Genomic DNA, 19,059 nt, shown 5'->3' on the forward strand with positions numbered 1-19,059 from the left:
ACACATGCACCATTTTGCACCATTTGGTTAAAACGATATGTTTCCTCAAAATGGTGTAAAACCATTTGCAATGGGCTTTTCTCTCACATGTTGGGTGTGTTTGAAGTGTTACCCAGCCATTAGTGAAGTGTGCATAAACCAGCTGTATAAAAAAAAGGAGTTGTGCTTATGATCACAACAGGTTTGATAAAAAAAAAAAAATCTATTGATATTCCAATTACATCGTTGTAGTGAAATTCTAATACAGTGAGAGCCTTCGTCTTGATTTAAAAGCAGTGAGAGTTGCTGCAGACCACAAGTCTACTGGGACCTTGTTCCACATACAAGGTGGATAAGAACTGAACGCTGCTTCTCCATGTTTAGTTTAGACTCCAGGTAAAACAAGCTGACCAGTCCAGATGACCTGAGAGGTCTGGATGGTTCATAAGATCAGAAGTGTATTTTGGTCCTAAACCATTCAGAGTTTTATAAACCAACAAGTAGCATTTTGGTTATTTTGTTAGAACACAAGCTAAAATTAGGGACTAGGCAGAGAAATGAATACAAGGAGATGTGATGTGAGGAAGTCTGTGTTTCTACAGGCACATGGAACCCCTTTGCATCAGTTTTGGAGGTGTTGGGGACATTCAGTCACGTCCCACTAGTTACATTAAAGTTTCAAAATAAACTTCCCTTTTCATAAGAAATGGTCAACTTTAGGGAATAAAACAGATTGGCCAAAAATAAATACACTCACCGCCCACTTTAATAGGCAGACTTGTGCAACTCTTCGTTAGCTCAAGATGTCCTGCTGAAGGTCAAAGCGAGGTGTCTGAGTATTTCATAAACTGTTGATCTACTGGGATTTTCAGGCATAACCATCTCTAGGGTTTACAGAGAATGGTCCGAAAAAGAGAAAATATCCAGTGAGCGGCAGTTCTCTGGGCTAAAATGCCTTGGTGATGCCAGAGGTCAGAGGAGAATGGCCAGACTGGTTCAAGATGAGAGAAAGGCAACAGTAACTCAGAGGTAACAGTCTGCTTCAATTGGCCGCCTGTTACATCCTCTTAGCCCCTGTAGTTGCTCCAGCATCTGGAGGAAACACTGGAAACACTGGGGGTAAATTCAGCCCCAACAAAAAGTAGCAAAATGTTTATTTTACAGAAAATCAATATGCATGTAACACCCTGTTGTGATCATAAGCAAAATTCCTTTTTTAAATACAGCTGGTTTATGCACACTAATGAGTAGGTAACACTTCAAACACACCCAACATGTGAGAGAAAAGCCCATTTTAAACGATTTTACACCATTTTGAGGAAACATATCATTTAAACCGAATGGTGCAAAATGGTGCACGAGTTTATTTTTTAGACTGGACATGCATAAGATACATCAGAGAGAAATATCAAGTCACACGTCACTGAATTACACTCAGTAACAGTAATACAGCATTTTCCTGCAACACAGCAATTATTTTTCATTAATTGCTTCCATTTTGCAACACAGTAATCCAGTAGAGACCTAATATAATCATATATTTCAATATCAATACAACTCATTTGATGGGCTACTTTGACAAGTGGCTCATGCCAGTCTCCAAGCTAAAATGTACGGTAAAATTATAATGCTGCAACAATGTTCAACACACTCATTAAGTAATTTTTAATATGTGAAGCATTTCATAAACTGTTGATCTACTGGGCTTTTCAGGCATAACCATCTCTAGGGTTTACAGAGAATGGTCCGAAAAAGAGAAAATATCCAGTGAGCGGCAGTTCTCTGGGCTAAAATGCCTTGGTGATGCCAGAGGTTAGAGGAGAATGGCCAGACTGGTTCAAGATGAGAGAAAGGCAACAGCAACTCAGAGGTAACAGTCTGCTTCAATTGGTCGCCTGTTATATCCTCTTAGCCCCTGTAGTTGCTCCAGCATCTGGAGGAAACACTGGAAACATTAAGGGTACGTTCAGCCCCAACAAAAAGTAGCAAAATGTTTATTGGAATTACTCTCTGATTTATATAGTGCATGTCCAGTCCGAAAACAAACACATGCACCATTTTGCACCATTTGGTTAAAACGATATGTTTCCTCAAAATGGTGTAAAACCATTTGCAATGGGCTTTTCTCTCACATGTTGGGTGTGTTTGAAGTGTTACCCAGCCATTAGTGAAGTGTGCATAAACCAGCTGTATAAAAAAAAGGAATTGTGCTTATGATCACAACAGGTTTGATAAAAAAAAAAAATCTATTGATATTCCAATTACATCGTTGTAGTGAAATTCTAATACAGTGAGAGCCTTAGTCTTGATTTAAAAGCAGTGAGAGTTGCTGCAGACCACAAGTCTACTGGGACCTTGTTCCACATACAAGGTGGATAAGAACTGAACGCTGCTTCTCCATGTTTAGTTTAGACTCCAGGTAAAACAAGCTGACCAGTCCAGATGACCTGAGAGGTCTGGATGGTTCATAAGATCAGAAGTGTATTTTGGCCCTTAACCATTCAGAGTTTTATAAACCAACAAGTAGCATTTTGGTTATTTTGTTAGAACACAAGCTAAATTTAGGGACTAGGCAGAGAAATGATTACAAGGAGATGTGACGTGAGGAAGTCTGTGTTTCTACAGGCACATGGAACCCCTTTGCATCAGTTTTGGAGGTGTTGGGGACATTCAGTCACGTCCCACTAGTTACATTAAAGTTTCAAAATAAACTTCCCTTTTTACAAGAAACGGTTAATTTAGGCAATAAAACAGATTGGCAAAAAATAAATACACTCACTGCCCACTTTAATAGGCAGACTTGTGCAACGCTTCATTAGCGCAAGACGTCCTACAGAAAGTCAAAGCGAGCATCAGAATGGGGAAGAAAGGTGATTTAAATGACTTTGAATGTGGCAATGTGGTGTTGGTGCCACACGTTCTGGTCTGAGTATTTCATAAACTGTTGATCTACTGGGATTTTCACACACAAACATCTCTAGGGTTTACAGAGAATGGTCCGAAAAAACAGAGAAAATATCCAGTGAGCGGCAGTTCTCTGGGCTAAAAAGCCTTGGCGATGCCAGAGGTCAGAGGAGAATGGCCAGACTGGTTCAAGATGAGAGAAAGGCAACAGTAACTCAAATAACCACTTGTTACAACCAAGGTCTGCAGAAGACCATCTCTGAACGCACACCACATCCAACTTCGAAGCAGCAGAAGACCACACCGCCACTTTATTAGGTACACCTTGTTAGCTAACAAAGTGGCCGACATGTGTATAGAAACCCTTGTGTTTTCATTCACATTTCATTCCTGTATGTGTGTGTTTTATAAAAAATCAGCTGACTCTATTAACAATAGGCTCTATAATCAATCTATGTCAAGTCTCAATAATAAGAGGTGGGCAGTAACATGCATTTTAAATTTGCACACCCTTTCCCCCTGTGACTGAATGGTCTCTCATCCCATCCCACGTCTCTGAAAGACTTGAATAATTGATTGCGGGCCTCATAAATATAACAGGCGTTAATCCATTTGTACATTTCTTCCATTTGTGATGTAGCTGTGCTCTACACCCACTCTGCTGTCTTTGATAATTTGTTTCATTAGCAATCACTCACTCCAGATTCAATGAAAGCAAGAAGAGAAGAGAACTGCCTGCCTCTCTGCTCAGCTGCAGGATTATGACAAAAAGGTGCACGATCACCACAGAAGAAGAGCTGCTGCTGAGTCAGGAACTTACCATCTGGTACCTCAGGGAACCTGCGTTCATCAGCGAATCTCTTTCCAACACCGGAAGAGAAAATCAGTGATGAACGCCAATTATAGCCTCGGCCAAATCGAAGCTCCTAATTGCATAATATCCTCTTGTGCTTTTATCATTATTTCGTATCGTCATTACTGCTCCCTGTAGTGGAGACTGCTGTGATGTTTCTGGGTAATTCTCTCCCTTTAAGTGTTTTTTTGGACATCTCACGCATTGATTAGACAGAGTACAGAAGACAGAAAAACGGGGAAGGGAGAGATGAGGGATGATTTCCAACAAAGGTCCTCTGCCAGATTTTACTCAGGGACATTGTAAAGTAGTCAGCATCTTAACCTGAGTTTCTCATTTGCTTTTTTGCTGAGATTTACATCAGAAGATTGATACTTTAACATGAAGATGCAGCCAGCAATCTGAGCATAAAGACAAGAATCAAAGGGACATAGCTAGACTAAAATATTAGCACCATAAAGCACACTAAATGAGACGCTATATCTTATTTGTTTAATCTTTGAGACTATTTAATGATGCTGTAACATCCTGATGTCTCTGCTGGTTGCCAAAGCAACCTAAAATTGATGACAAGATGCTGCTCTAGGCCAAGAAATAGTCCAACAAATAGGCATTTAGTAGGCAGACATTGTTACAATTTAGCTAAAGGAAGGGTAGCTGTTTCCCCCTGTTTCCAGTCTGTATGCTAAGCTAAGCTAACCAGCTGCTGACTGTAGCTTTATATTTATCATACAGACACCAGAGTGGTACTCATCTAACTCTCATCCATAAAGTAAATAAGCAGCAAATAATTATTCTAAAATATTATTGAAAATGTTATTAAAATTACTGAAATATTATTCTAAACCCCTAGGACGCCACAATGCACACGGTTTCTGGGAGTCATGTAGATTTTTACACCTTATAAATAACACTCTAAAAATATAATATCTTATAATTTTGTAGAACTTGCAGGAAAGAGGACTGCAGCAATTGACATATAAGCAATACATATAAATAAATAATAAACAAAATGTTTTCTGATATGAATATATTGCATTTGCTATCGATTTTTAACTCATTTTTGCAGTTTTAAATCTGTTTATGCTGAATGTCCTGTGCTGCTGTCTTGTAAAATAATTCAAATCCAATTTTTTTCTGGTAAACAAAGGTTAAATTAAATGAATAGTCATTTTGTTGTCATTTATTTGTTTGCTTTACAGTTTGTTTGTTTTTTACACTTCACACACAAACTGGAACTTTTGAGCAGGAATTAGCAATTTAGCAACACCTGTTAGCTAAAAAAAATCCACCCCAACTTCCCTTCCATACAAAAAAGAAACTTTTAGTGCCCATTTATAAATAGAGTCTGTGTGAATGTGGATGTGAAGAGCTTCGATGGTGTGAAGTTTCTTTTCTTCAAACTAATTGCAGCTCTTATAACAAACTCAGTGTGACTGTTAAATGTGCATCATTAACAGTAAAGGTGGTGTTAAAGTGATTAATACTGAATAAAAAATGGTAATAGGTCTTTTTTCCCCGCCAATTCCACAGTTTTGTAATCATGAATCATCTATGGATTTGCCAAATAATTTCTAAATGTATCACTACACTCTCGTGTATTTTCCTCCACAAACAGTTTCACTTACATGTATATCTGTCATGTACCTTTTGTCACTTCCACCTCTGGTACTGCAGCAGTAATTTGGGCGGCTGCAGCTGCTGCTAAATTAGACTCACATGATGAGTCGGAAAGCAGATGCACTGAAAAACAGTGGAAAAAAACTGCCTGATGAGGAAACTTTACTTCCTCTTTTATTTTTCATAAAAGGGGGTGAACACTCCTGTCTGGACAAATAACCCTGCTGATTGTTCTTCATCAAGGTAAAGGCAAACTCTTCTGATAGCCGAGCACTTAGAGTGTTTGGCTGATACTCTGAGTAAAGATCAAAAGCTATTTGCTGTATGGTGTGTGTGTGTGTGTGTGTGTGTGTATATGGCGTGGATAAACAGGCTGTAACAGGGTAGAAAAGATTTGAAGAGAAAGAAGCTCAGAGATTACAGTGACACAGGTTTGAACTTCTCCTCTTTGAGGTGAAGAAATCTTTTTGTCTTTTAGTCTTCGGTGCATGCAAGCCTGCTGCATTTCCTGTTTTTACTTCAGAGTTTCACATTGTGCTCTACAATATACAGTGCTCGAAATCATGACTGTGTATCATCTTAAATAAAGTATATTATGATGCTGTTGAGTTTTTAGGGGTGCAACTAATGAATATTTTCATTAACAATACATTTTCCAATTATTTTTCTCTGATTCAATGAATGTTTTTATGATAAATGTTTGAAAATGGCATGTTTTATCTTTCAATGGCTTTGTTTCAATCCATAGCTATTCAGTCTATTTTTATATATGACACGAAAAAAAGTGTGAAAATGCTCACATTTAAGAAGCATAAACCAGAATAAATTTGGCTTTTAAAAATTAGTAAAACAGCTATTTGATTATCAAAACAGCTGCCTCAGCCAATCGACTTAAAATTGCAACTGTAGTTGTTTTAAACTACATGAGAACTGTTCATTTAAACAACTATAACTATTTTATATGCATTAAACACGTGTTCATGTTTATAGCTCAACTTGTTGATGAAGGGACTGATGTTGTGGAGGATTTTTTTGTAAGAATTGTTCTACATTAGGACTGGAAGTCACCATCAGTTTCCTTATTAGTCAATTATTCATATAGGTAACTGACTATGGTGGCCTTCAGGTAATGTAAATGCAAAAATGTCCTCTCTAGTCAGTGTCTGTTTGGGCCATTCTGGACTACTGTAGAGAAGGGGGTGATGCAGCATGGTGGGCTCTGTGAAAGATGAGCTACTATCTTAATATGAAGAGTTCATTAAGAAACAACAAACCAATAGATGCCCATAAATCCAACTCATCCTTTAGGAATACCATTTAGACAGTTATGCTGGGAAACACAATCACAGAAATTAAAATTCAACAATTAATTGAATAAAATTAACCAAAAAAGCAATAAAAGTTGAGACTATATTTAAAAAATATTCTGGGGGATTGTCCATCACAATCCAGAAGTCGACAAATTACCTGTTTTGTCGAACGAACAGTAAAAAAGAAGATATTCTGTTTATAATCACAAAGTCAAAGATTTTTTGTGTGTTTTGACCATGCAAAATCTGTGCTTCCTTTCTTGATTAATAATTTATAGTGTTGCCCTCGTAAGAAATTTTAAAAAAGACTCATATCTGCTCATTTAATGTGACTAGTTTTGTTTTTACCTCTACAGGACAAAACATGTTGTGTGCCGTGTTGCTGTGGGCCGGTCTGGTTCTGGGCCACTCTGCGCCTACCGTTACTGAACTGTGGGAAAAGTGGCAAATGAAACATGGCAAGGTCTACGATGATCAGGTACCTTCGTTATTTCTCTCTCTTTGTCTCCACTCCACACACCTTTGCTGTCAGATCATTCAGTCAGTGTTTTTGTTTCAGATGGAGGTCGCCTACAGGAGGGCGGTGTGGGAGAAGAACGTGCGGTTGGTGTTGAGACACAACAAGGAGGCCTCAGCAGGACTACACAGCTTCACAATGGGACTCAATCATCTGGCTGACATGGTAGGAGTACTCCGGAGTACAAGTTTGTGTCTTTTGCTCAGAAATCACAAATCCTACTTCATCAATATTAAATGAATCTTCTGCAAATCACATATCTATGGTACATATTAGTAAAATTATTGTTTGCCTCATCAGACTCTTTTTAAATTTTGTTGATTGGCTGTGGTTTTGCATACATCTCAGGATTTATAGATAAAGATTAAGATTCCCTTATTAGTCCCACAATGGGGAAATTCAACCCCTGCATTTAACCCATCCTTTTTACACACCATGCTTTCCAGCACAAGATAACAAAAACAATCATGAGACATGGAAAATATTAAAGATCAAGCTATTTTCTGTCAAACAGAATCTATGAATACAAATTACAGGAGCAGAGTTGAGTGCGCAAACATTGATCATGCCACTATTTACGACAGAAATGTATTGCAGAGATCTCTAGTGGATGTAAAACTGCAACATTTAAGCTCTGAACATTATGTCACTGAACTGGCTCCTCTCGTTGCCAGGACATATGCTTGACACTACAACCTAACATGCATTCAAACTCGTTGACCTCTGCAGGAGCAAGACAGATGTCAGTGACCAAAACTGTAAATCTGCATTTAAACATGCACCCTCTGTGGCTTAAACTAAACCCTAACCTAAAGAGCAGCTCTAATCTTCCTTTACACAATCTGATTAATTTAATCCAGTATGGCTGGGCCAATCTGGACAATCAGTACTATTATGAAGTAAAGTACATCTGGGAAGGCTAATAGAGTTACATAAAGATATATGTACACGTAAACTAGTCTATAATATCTGGATTATATAGAATAAAACTGTGGTGGAAAGTTTGTTTTTGCATGCCATTTTGGCAAATTTCTTGCAAACTTTTAAAGCAACAAGAGTATTTGAAAAACAACAGTTTTTAACTCTTATGTGTTCCTTGAAAAAAAAAAGTACTCTCGTGTCCCTTAGGATAAAAAATGTCACCTTTCCGAAACTGCTGTAAAAATATTATTATTTTTTCCACTTTAAACGAGTCAATCTTTCAAAACTACTTCCGCCTGAAATATACATATCAAATTTTAATTATATTTTTGAGTTTTTAACCCTGTAAAGGCCAGTTTGTTTACATAACTCCACAGTTATTTTTTACTGAAAAAAACAACAAAATAAATATCCATAATAGAAATCTAAGGAGTATTTACTTATTAATATTATGAGTCCCAGATATTGGTCAGTGATTGGCAGCAACATTGATTTTGATGCATCATTTTTCCTACAGTGCCAGATTTCTTTTTTTTTTTAAACTCACTCTTGTGTCCCTAACAAAAAACAACAAAATGTCACCTTCCCAAAAACTGCTGTAAAATTATCATTTTTTAAATAGGAAGGCCTAAGGGTTAAATCGTATGATAGATTTAATTTAATAACTGTGAATGTTGTATAGAAAACTTATGAAACATAATATTTTGTAAGTAAAGTGAACATGGACTACAATGAAAATAAAATATTAGAAGAAAAATACTGAATGCAAGTACTGCAAAGGGAAAGAAAATGCAATGCAAAAACATGGCATGTAATGAAAAAAATACTGTTTAAACAAATGAAGAGAAGGATAAAGAAGATTTGGGGAGCCAAAAGCTAGAGAGGGAAAGGATTTACTGTATGAGTCTGCAGTGAAGCCTGGATGGGTGTGACGTGTCGACTCTCTGCAGGATCCTGGCAGAAATGTTTTAGGACATATTTGAGCTTTTGGACTCCTGTCAGGGATCCTAAAGGACAGTGTGTTATAGTTGCTTTGGAATTAATGTGAGGATAAAATGTTCTTTACATGTTTAAGGAAATGGTTCACAGAGGTCTTTAAATAATCCATTAAACAACACAGCAGGACAGTGCAGCCTGGTGTGATCTTATAACGACTAAAATATAAATAAGGCTGGATCTGGATTTTAAACTTGATAAGAATCAGGGGAACTTGGTGAATTTTATAATTGTTTTCTAGCATCACCAAGGCTGAGGGACACTATTTGCAAAATGAAAAACTTTGTCTAAATGTATTTCTAAAAAGGTCAGGGAAGAAGATGCTTCAATATAGCATGATGTTTTGTGCAGCAATATTGCCATATGGATGTCAAATACTAATCTTTTCATTCCAGATTAAACTTTTTAGTGCTAGAATATTAAAATGACTTGCTTTTTCAGTCCACTAGATGGTGTTGAGTTGAGACGTTTCATTTCATTTAATTTTCATTGTTCAAAAATACCTGTTGAGTTGTCTGCACAGGTTTGCATTTAGTTAAATTGGACTATGTAAACTTGAATACATAAAAATAAGTTTGTCAGGTGCATGCAATGACCACGATTTATGACAGTTTTGGTCAGTCAATACCATTTAGCTGCAGTTAAACAACTGAATTGAGATGATAAGACTGAAAACTTTATCTTATTAGATAAAACAGGTGTTGACAAGGTTTTCCTTTAGGGGTTTAATATGCAGCTTTAAAAAAGTAATCAATTTCTATATCACAACATGTTATTGCAATACTCAGCACAAACATCTGGCACCGTATAGGTCAATTATTTCTTAGCGTAGAGCTGTTTCGGGGCAAAACATTTCAGAAGAACTTTTAGAAAAGGAACATACATTTAAGATAGATGAGTTTGCAGCACACTGAAATGCTGACAGTGTCCAAAAACTGTGAAGACACCATCACTTATCTTCAGGATTGTAATATTTTACTTTATGTGCATTTCGTATATTAACCAGCCCTCTTTTCTATTAAGACTGCTGAGGAAGTCAATGAGAAGCTGAACGGCCTGAAGATGGAGGAGCCCACTAGAGTCAGAAACTACACTTTCAAAGACTTGAGTGGCCAAAAGATGCCTAAGAGTGTCGACTGGAGGAAGAATGGTATGGTTGGTCCAGTACGAAACCAGGTATGCAACGATTTGAGATCAGCTATTTTAAAATGAAGAAATTACGAATTAAGGAACAGCAATTAACCAACTTCTCTTTTTAAAGGGGATGTGTGGCTCCTGCTGGGCCTTCAGCACTATGGGAGCTCTTGAGGCCCAGATGAGGAGGCAAACAGGCGCCCTCGTCACCCTGAGCCCACAGAACCTGGTGGACTGCAGCGCCAGCAATCACGGCTGCCGAGGAGGATACCTGTCTGCCGCCTTCAGATACGTCATCCGCAACCAAGGCGTCGACTCAGAGAACTTCTACCCCTACGAAACCAGGGTACTTCTCCATCTGTACTAGTGAAAATAATCACAGACTATTTTGATAATCAATAAATCCTTAAAAAGTAATTTTTCGTGCAAAAATAGCACAAAAAAATGCTGTTATCAGCCTCTAAAATGTGGCGATGTCCTGTTTTTATTTGTTTTAATTTAATATCAAACTGAGCATCTTTGGGTTTTTATACATTTAAAGACATCACCTTGGACTTTGAGAAACTAGGTGGGATGTTGTTTTTCACTTTTTTTTTTAACATGTTATACACCAAAGCACTAATTTGATGTACATCAACTATAAAAACAAATCATGATCGATAACTTCCATAGCTGTTTATATTGTAGTGGGTTGAATATAAAACTGGGGTAGCTGCAGTCAACAATTAAATATTTATATATACATAAAAATATATATTTTTTAAAGGGGTAGGAATTAATAAATGTTTACTTCTTCCTATTATTTTTCGAACATGAAATATTTAAGTTTATGTGGCTGGAGAATTTGTTAATTACGATTGTTACGTCGATTGTTAATTTTTCAACGTTTGAGAATTGAATTAATTAATTAAATTAAACTTCATTCATTCATTCAAAACATGTTTTAAGACAAAACATGCATAATATTTACCGGTTTCATTAAACGATGATAAATCATATATTTTGTAAATCTCACTTCTATTTGTAGGACGGGCCATGTCGGTATTCTGTGGAGGGAATGGCCGGATACTGCAGTGATTTCCACGACGTCCCTCCAGGAAATGAGAGGGCTCTGCAGGCTGCGGTGGCGACAGTGGGGCCGATCTCTGTGGCCGTGAACGCCATGCTGCAGTCCTTTCATTTCTACAAAGGAGGTGAGGGCTGAAGGCTTCTGAGTACATTTAATGGACAAAATGACACATTACATTTTATACTTTGGTTGAGTAAAAAAAAAAAACTGGCTTTGCAGACATTTTCTGTTCCATTTATTTTATGGAGAACGATTTTAAATAATTCAGCTATTTAGGGAAACAGCCTGTTTAAAGTAATATGACATTCTTTTGGTTCAATATTTCTCTTTTATACAACTTGTGATCTTTTTCTGAGAACTTTTATTAAAAGCCCCACTCTCAATCCAGGCCCTAACTAGGGTGAATAAAAGTTCATCATGTGGACAGTTAAATATATTACAATGTGAGGTCCCACTCAATACTTAAACATAGTTTCTATTAAAATACTGTCATTTCACATTTGTTACTGTTAACAAAACTACATCTTTGAGTGCATTTTAATGTCACTCTCCAAAGAAAGACTAATGAAAGAATAATGTACAAAAAAATCATAAGCAAGATTATTCTGGTCAATATTGAAAGCATTAATTTTGAACAAGATTATTCAGTGACATGATTTAAAAAACTAAATAAATAAAATTGTGACTGGTAGCTATAATGTCAGATATCCCCATTAATGACACTATTGGGGGATTGATGAAATTGATTCTATCTGTGATTAACTTTATGCATCTTTCAGGTTTGTACAACGAACCAAACTGCGACCCAAATCACAGAAATCACGCTGTCCTGCTTGTGGGCTACGGCTCAGAGGATGGACAAGATTTCTGGATCGTGAAAAACAGGTGAGCTTGTCTCTTCTGGCAGGAGTTTACCTACAGTATGTGTTAACTGTACATGTGAAAGGAAATGCATGGTCAACTGCAAATATGTTTTTGTGATTCCAGCTGGGGAGTTGAATGGGGAGAAGGAGGCTACATCCGAATTGTCAGAAACAGGAACAATCTCTGCGGTATTGCCAGCAATGCAGTTTACCCCTCAGTGTGAAAATGTGACCTGTCAGCTGAATCATCTTGGTAGTATTAAGGTTATTCATTTAATATCAGAGACCAGATGTTTGCTTTTTACCTGGAACACTGAAACAGTGGATGATATCCTTAAAATGGGAATAAAACTGCCAAAATATTGCTGATAAAGTTTTGCTTTGCAAAAATTTTGCTTCATCAATATATCTGCTTTGGTAGTCTCTCTCACTGATGTTTTGATTTTTTTTTTAAAGAATACAAATGTGAGTTTAATTACTTCGGTAAGCTCTCCTCTGTCTTTCTTTCTGTATCATCAGGTTTTCCCATGTACTTCATGTATTGTATGTGTTTACCTACATGTTAGTACTTAAATGCTAGCTTTGCTTTCAGCATGGTAAAATTAACGGCATTGATTAAAACAAAGAGACATTAAATCTTTGTAAAAAAATAAATAAATAAATGAAAAAATAAAGTTTGTATTCTCATCTGTTCCTCATTGTGATGCATTAAGTCGTGAAGAACTCATTACTGCCCCTGTTTGGCCGGAAGACGAAACGCAGCCACTGTTTTTCCCCGAGCGGCCACAAGTGGCAACAAAGCCCATTACTCACTCAAAAGTTTACTTGGAGAAACCAAGTTGAGATAAATGCTTCTTAAGAAGTATTTTCAAACAGTATTCTTCAGTTTTGTGAGATAAAAACTTTTAGAATGAGGGCTATCTGGTTGTTTTTGCAAATGTAAGTGTGAACCGCCCCAAGGCCGTTAAATTGGAGTTGGTGTTACGGATGAAATCGTGACCATGTTATTTGGCGATTTTTAATTTACGTCCGTTAAAACAGCTATTTGAAAATGCATTTACCCTTTTACGTATAAAATGATTGAATAGCTCATTTACGTGACACATTTTTTGTCATACATAACTCAAAAATAATAATTTTGACTTTTATATGAAAACCAAACCAAAGGGGGCAGCTAAATATCGTCTTCCTGTTTCCAACAGATGCCGTAACTACTGCGTTCACACCATAGACTGTATAAAGGTTCACACCGACGCATTCATCTGAAAGTCGCCAGATAACATGGTCACGATTTAATCCGGAACACCGGTAGCAATTTACTCTCCACACAATGTTAACTCTATGGAGTCTTAAGCTATCTTGTCCATTTTGAATCTTTTTTTTGGTCATTCTGTGTCTTTTTAGTCCTTTATTTTAACATAAAATGTGATTTTGAATCTTTTTTTTAACTTTCAGAACACTATCATGCTCAGCAAAGAATTTGAAATGTTGCAAATGTGAACAAAGGTTGTAAATATAATAACAACATATAAGAGGGTTACATCTAGTTCTATCTTTTTATACTAAATATATTCAACCTTGTCTCCAGTTTTACTTGGCATATCATCATCAAACTGAAACTGGCCTCATGGAGTTTACAGTCAGAACTTTAGAGGTAAATTTACAGTAGGACTCCACGCTGCTTTGTTTTCTAGTCTGGATGTAATGAAGAAGTCATGCTTTGGAGCTTTTGGAGACTCCAGAGGGTTAAAGACAAAGTTAGCAGCTAAACTCACCTACCTGGTGAACATGTAGTGGAGCATGTAGAAGATAAGGAGACCCCATGAGCTTGAGAGAAAGAAAAAAAAGGCAAAAGAGAGTGCATGTTGGATTTACCCTCACCAGGTGTCTTTAACCTGACTCCAGATGGATGAAAATGTCGCTATGTAGTTGCTTCTGTAAACGTAGTAGTTTACAGCGTGTTTCTGTCGCCTCCTACTGGCCAAATACAATAAGGATTTAATTAAGTTAAATGACTTGCAGGTGTGCCGTGAATGTAGCGATATATAAATACTTGGAGCTTCAGTCTGGTCTACCCGGTGATCATCTCAGGTTGGTCATATTTAATCAGCTCGGTTGTCAGGTGAGGCTAACTTACATTATTTGTTTCTCACTTTGATTTTCATCATGTAATTTTTTTTCTGCACTGTGTTAGTTACTTAATTCCCTCTTTACTTAGATTAAAAAATGTTTCGGAGCCTGCTTCTCGCCATCGTTTGCGGATTTGCAGCGGCCGTTACCAACTCAGAACTGGACCGGCACTGGGAGCTATGGAAGAAGATGCATAATAAAGTCTATCCTCAACAGGTAAAAACGAGGTCTTAATGAAGTCACTTAACCTTAACATTGATTTGTCTGAAATCACTTAAGTGTGTGGCTGTGAAGCCTTTATGTATTTAGTTGTGAATCAAATTAATGAATGGACCCGAAACAATTAAATATTTAACTTTTGTCAACTAATTTTTGTATCAATGCAATAATTTGTTTAAAAGTAGCCCAAAAAAATTGGAGTGACATTTTCTTTAAAAAAATAAATAAAAAAAAAAGCTAGGCAAAGTCTTTAATCTTTACTCGGGCTGTTTCTAAGTAATTTAATAGAACCACCATTTTACTTTTGAAATGTCAACTAATTAAGCCAATAAACTGGTTAAGTGAATATTGCTTGGAATTAATGATTCAATTTACATATAAAACTGAGGACGCATAATAACAATCACTAAGTAATGCACTACATGAAGAACTGCTATTTTAAAGTAAAAGCACTGAATTTGTATTTCTTTGAATTTATATAGATTGAAATCATTACAGGGCCAAAAAATCTTTTCATTTCAATTTTTTTTTTCAGTGTATAAACCACATTTACCTCTTGACATTTTAAGTGAGCTGCCATGTATTACATGTGGTCAATGCTGTTTCCAGATCGAGGAGTTGGGTCGCAGGCGGATATGGGAAGAGAACTTGGAGATGATTAATGTCCATAACCTGGAAACCTCCCTGGGCTTGCACACCTATGAGCTGGCCATGAACCACCTGGGAGACCTGGTGAGGTCTTGTTTCCCATTAAACCACTGCATCTTCTAAGCCATGGCAGCCAACCAATGTCTGTATCTTTAAATCTACAGACCACTGAGGAGATCACTAGCATGCTGATGGGTACTGTGGTACCCTCTGACCTGGAGAGGAAACCGTCTGAACCTGCCAAGGTCAACAACTCTCTACCACAGTCTGTGGACTGGAGGAAGGAAGGCCTGGTGACTGAGGTCAAAATGCAGGTGAGTTATTACCCTGGTGTCAGTCCTTCTCCTGGAGAGCTGCTGCCCTTCTGGGCATTTCCCCACTTGAGACACCTGCTTATTATTAGCTTGATGCTTGTCAAGGGCTTCATTACAAGTTAAGTATTTAAATCTGGTGTTAAAGTAAAGCAATGGGTAAAACGTGCAGGGTTGAACACATATTAACCCATTGAGGCCTAAAATGCCTGTAAAACCTCTGGGTGGTTTTAAAATAACCCCCTAAAACCTGAAGTTTTTCTGGAAATTCAACAGAGGTGTCAACGCTTCTACTAAATAGATTTTTCAGCCTCTGTAGCAGATGGAAATGAAATTCAAAAAGTATTTGAGAGCTTATACAAATACTCCAAAACGACGTATCTGCTTTCCAGGCTTCAATGGGTTAATACACCAATGCAGACCTGATTTGTCTTGCACTCTACATGTGCAACTTGTCTTTTTAGGGTTCTTGTGGCTCTTGTTGGGCCTTCAGTGCTGTTGGCTCTCTGGAAGGACAACTCAAGAAGACGACAGGTGTCCTGGTGTCCCTCAGTCCTCAGAACCTGGTGGATTGCTCCATAAAATACGGCAACTACGGGTGCAACGGTGGCTTTATGACAAACTCCTTCGAATACGTCATGAAAAACGAAGGCATAGATTCTGATGCAGCCTACCCCTATGTCGGCAAGGTGCGCTTCTGATCTGCATGTGTTCAAATTTCAGGTTTACTGTGGTTAAACCTTAACTCACCTGGCTTCACTTTCTTCTTAGCGTGGTCAATGCAAGTATAACGCTCAGCACCGGGCTGCTAACTGCTCAGGCTATGCAGTCTTACCCGAAGGAGATGAGTTTGCGTTGAAGGAAGCTGTAGCGAGCTTTGGCCCAATCTCTGTGGCAATTGACGCCTCCAGACCAAAGTTTGTCTTCTATCGTCATGGTGAGTAGTGGCTTCATAGCTTCCAAATTGCACACTTTTTTTTTTTTCCAAATTGAGCTCAGGTTGCTTCCTACACCTGTTTTGTGGCCCACAGGTGTGTACAGGGACCACACATGCTCTCACGATGTGAACCATGGCGTGCTGGTTGTCGGCTACGGCACTCAAAAAGGACAAGACTACTGGCTGGTCAAAAACAGGCGAGTCTAAAGATTTAAGTTAATAAATAATTGTATTCACTCTAGTTTATTCGTTGGGTTTTATTTATTTATTTTTTTCTCTCAGTTGGGGTCTACACTACGGAGATGAAGGCTACATCAGGATGGCTCGCAACAGGCACAACCAGTGTGGCATCGCACTCTATGCTTGTTTCCCCATCATGTGATCAGCCAAGAATTTTTGGATATGGTTGGGACATCTTTTAAATAAAGAATCTGACTCTTAACTTTTCCTGCTTTTTTTTTTTTTTTTTTTTAAGCTGTTTAATCAGTTCTCAATCTTTAGTACTGGAACCTCCTGACTTTCCTCCCTGGGAGGAGTTCTAGGATCCCCAGCTGCATGTTTGCAATTACACTTGTACACAAAGGCAATTTCAAGTTATTTGGTTTTTACTACATATGGCATAGTGCAAATCTCAAACTTTGTCTTGTGTACATTCTGTGTTTCCTAGCTGAGCTGCAGGGGTATAACAGGAAATTGCTAAGGCCAGACTAAATTACAAATGCATATTAGCCTGGAAACCTCAGAGTTCATTTTTGATTTTCCAAGGGTATTTTGAGCGCAGACCACTAAACAGCAGTGGTTGAAGAAGTATCAAGGTAACTTAAAAGCCATACTGCAGAATTACTCAAAGTCTCTCATTCAAAAGTAAATGCACTCATTATTCAGAATGTGATGTATATTGTATTGATGCATTTATGTAAATATCATCATACAGTCAAGGCAGGGCTCATTTTAATTCTGTGGTTTAATTTATAAACATGCATAATTGGTTTGTTAAAGCTGGCAGCTAAATGTGGAGTAAAAAGTTACATAAGTGGAATATTAAAGTGCAGTGTTTGAGAACTGGGCAAGCAGTACAGGAAAGCTCAAAGCAGACTGTACTTTCTGAGGAGGCTGTGATCTTTCAACATCTGCAGGAAACTCCTGTGGATGTTCTTCCAGTCTGGTTGCAAGTGTCCTTTTACTTCCACTGTGTGTTCGGGGGGGCAGCATATCTAAAAAAGACTCCAGGCTGGACAAGCTGATCAGGTGGGCCGGTTCTGTGGTCAGCATGATTCTGGACTCTGGTGACAGTGGTAAAGAGGAGAACTTCTAACAAACTGCTGGCTATTCTGGAAAATGCCAGCTATACACTGCACACTCATCAGCAACCAGAAGAGCTTGTTCAGCGACATGAAGCTCCTCCCCAAGTGCAACACTAACAGACTGAAAAACTCCCCCATGCCATTAAACTGTATAACACCACACTTGGAGGTAGACAGCTGCAAAGGAGGAGCACCAGGCCTGACCCACCACATAACACCAACCACAACATGGCCGTTTTATACACTTGCATTATTCTGCACTATTATAGTAAATATTTCCTTGTATTTTTTTTATTGTCTCTTGAACTCTAATTTTGCACATTCAGACTAGTTTTTAATCCTCTGGAGTCCATCTATTTATTGAAAATACACATTTTATTTACAGTAATAACTTTATTTATATATATATGTAGACAAGCTAGGAGCCAGTTGAAAGGTCAATCATAGGAGCTTTCAATACCATTTGTTTCTTGACCATTTTTAAAATGTAAATTTTCTTTCTGCAATGAAAACTATTACCATTTCTAATTTACATGCAAATAGACTGTTTTTAGGTTTTAGTATTTTTTCAGTTTTTGTGTATAAATGGTTAAAAGGGTACATTTCCATAGACACCTTTTTGTCTTTTGTATTTTCGGTCCTTGGCAGCTTTATACTTAATTAAAATAAAATGAAAAATCTGACTGATAGCCAAGTTTGTGTGGAGAAAAAGGAGCCATGCATGTGATGTAAGGACAGACTGAAAGATGCTAAACAGACAGAAACTAATGCATAGGAAGCTGACACATTTGAACCAAAATCTCCTGGACTTCAGAGGTTTAACTTTACTCTATTTTATTGTATTGGTGCTGTGCTGCTGCTGGAATTGCAATTTCCCGAGAGATTAAAAAAGTTCCTATCGATCTACATTCCACCACTGCTAATAAGAGCAATGAAACTTTCTGCAGTTTTTGAATTCACAATTTGGTTTATTTGTACAGTTTATCAGTTGCTCTTTACTGTTATGTATTGATTATATATGTAATTTAGTCAGGGTTTGTCACTTGATTCAACAGAAAAGTCTTAAGGATAAGGTTGCATACAGACAGATTATTTCCTTTTTTTACCACGTTTTTTTTTTAATGTTTATTCTGATATCAGTGCAAAGTAAGACCTTCCCCTGAATTTAATATTTAAATTTTGAAAAAACTCAACATAAGTTAATTTCATGCCGTGTAATGGAAACCATGACATTGGGGTTTTTTCAAGTTTTATTTCCATTATGATTTATCATTTTCTTCATAGAACTGGATAAATAGCACAAAAGTGCAAATCCCAGCATAATGAACAACTCTCACATAAAAT

General features: G+C 37.4%; 2 protein-coding genes across 2 annotated transcripts; both read left to right on the forward strand.

Moving 5' to 3' along the window:
* The first annotated feature begins 5,570 nt into the window (after positions 1-5,570).
* Positions 5,571-12,616, forward strand: LOC131984531 (procathepsin L-like). The gene is made up of 8 exons (XM_059349380.1): positions 5,571-5,599; positions 7,023-7,144; positions 7,226-7,348; positions 10,124-10,276; positions 10,362-10,580; positions 11,262-11,427; positions 12,083-12,188; positions 12,291-12,616. Exons 2-8 carry the CDS (start codon positions 7,031-7,033, stop codon positions 12,388-12,390), a joined length of 981 nt encoding a protein of 326 aa, XP_059205363.1. The 5' UTR covers positions 5,571-5,599; positions 7,023-7,030; the 3' UTR covers positions 12,391-12,616.
* Positions 12,617-14,193: 1,577 nt separating this feature from the next.
* LOC131984530 (cathepsin S-like) lies at positions 14,194-16,853 on the forward strand. The gene is made up of 8 exons (XM_059349379.1): positions 14,194-14,288; positions 14,385-14,512; positions 15,125-15,247; positions 15,328-15,477; positions 15,939-16,163; positions 16,246-16,411; positions 16,506-16,608; positions 16,694-16,853. Exons 2-8 carry the CDS (start codon positions 14,393-14,395, stop codon positions 16,791-16,793), a joined length of 987 nt encoding a protein of 328 aa, XP_059205362.1. The 5' UTR covers positions 14,194-14,288; positions 14,385-14,392; the 3' UTR covers positions 16,794-16,853.
* The last annotated feature ends 2,206 nt before the right edge of the window (positions 16,854-19,059 follow it).

The sequence above is a fragment of the Centropristis striata genome, chromosome 14 (assembly GCF_030273125.1).
Source record: "Centropristis striata isolate RG_2023a ecotype Rhode Island chromosome 14, C.striata_1.0, whole genome shotgun sequence".
In the NCBI taxonomy this organism is placed as follows: Eukaryota; Metazoa; Chordata; class Actinopteri; order Perciformes; family Serranidae; genus Centropristis; species Centropristis striata.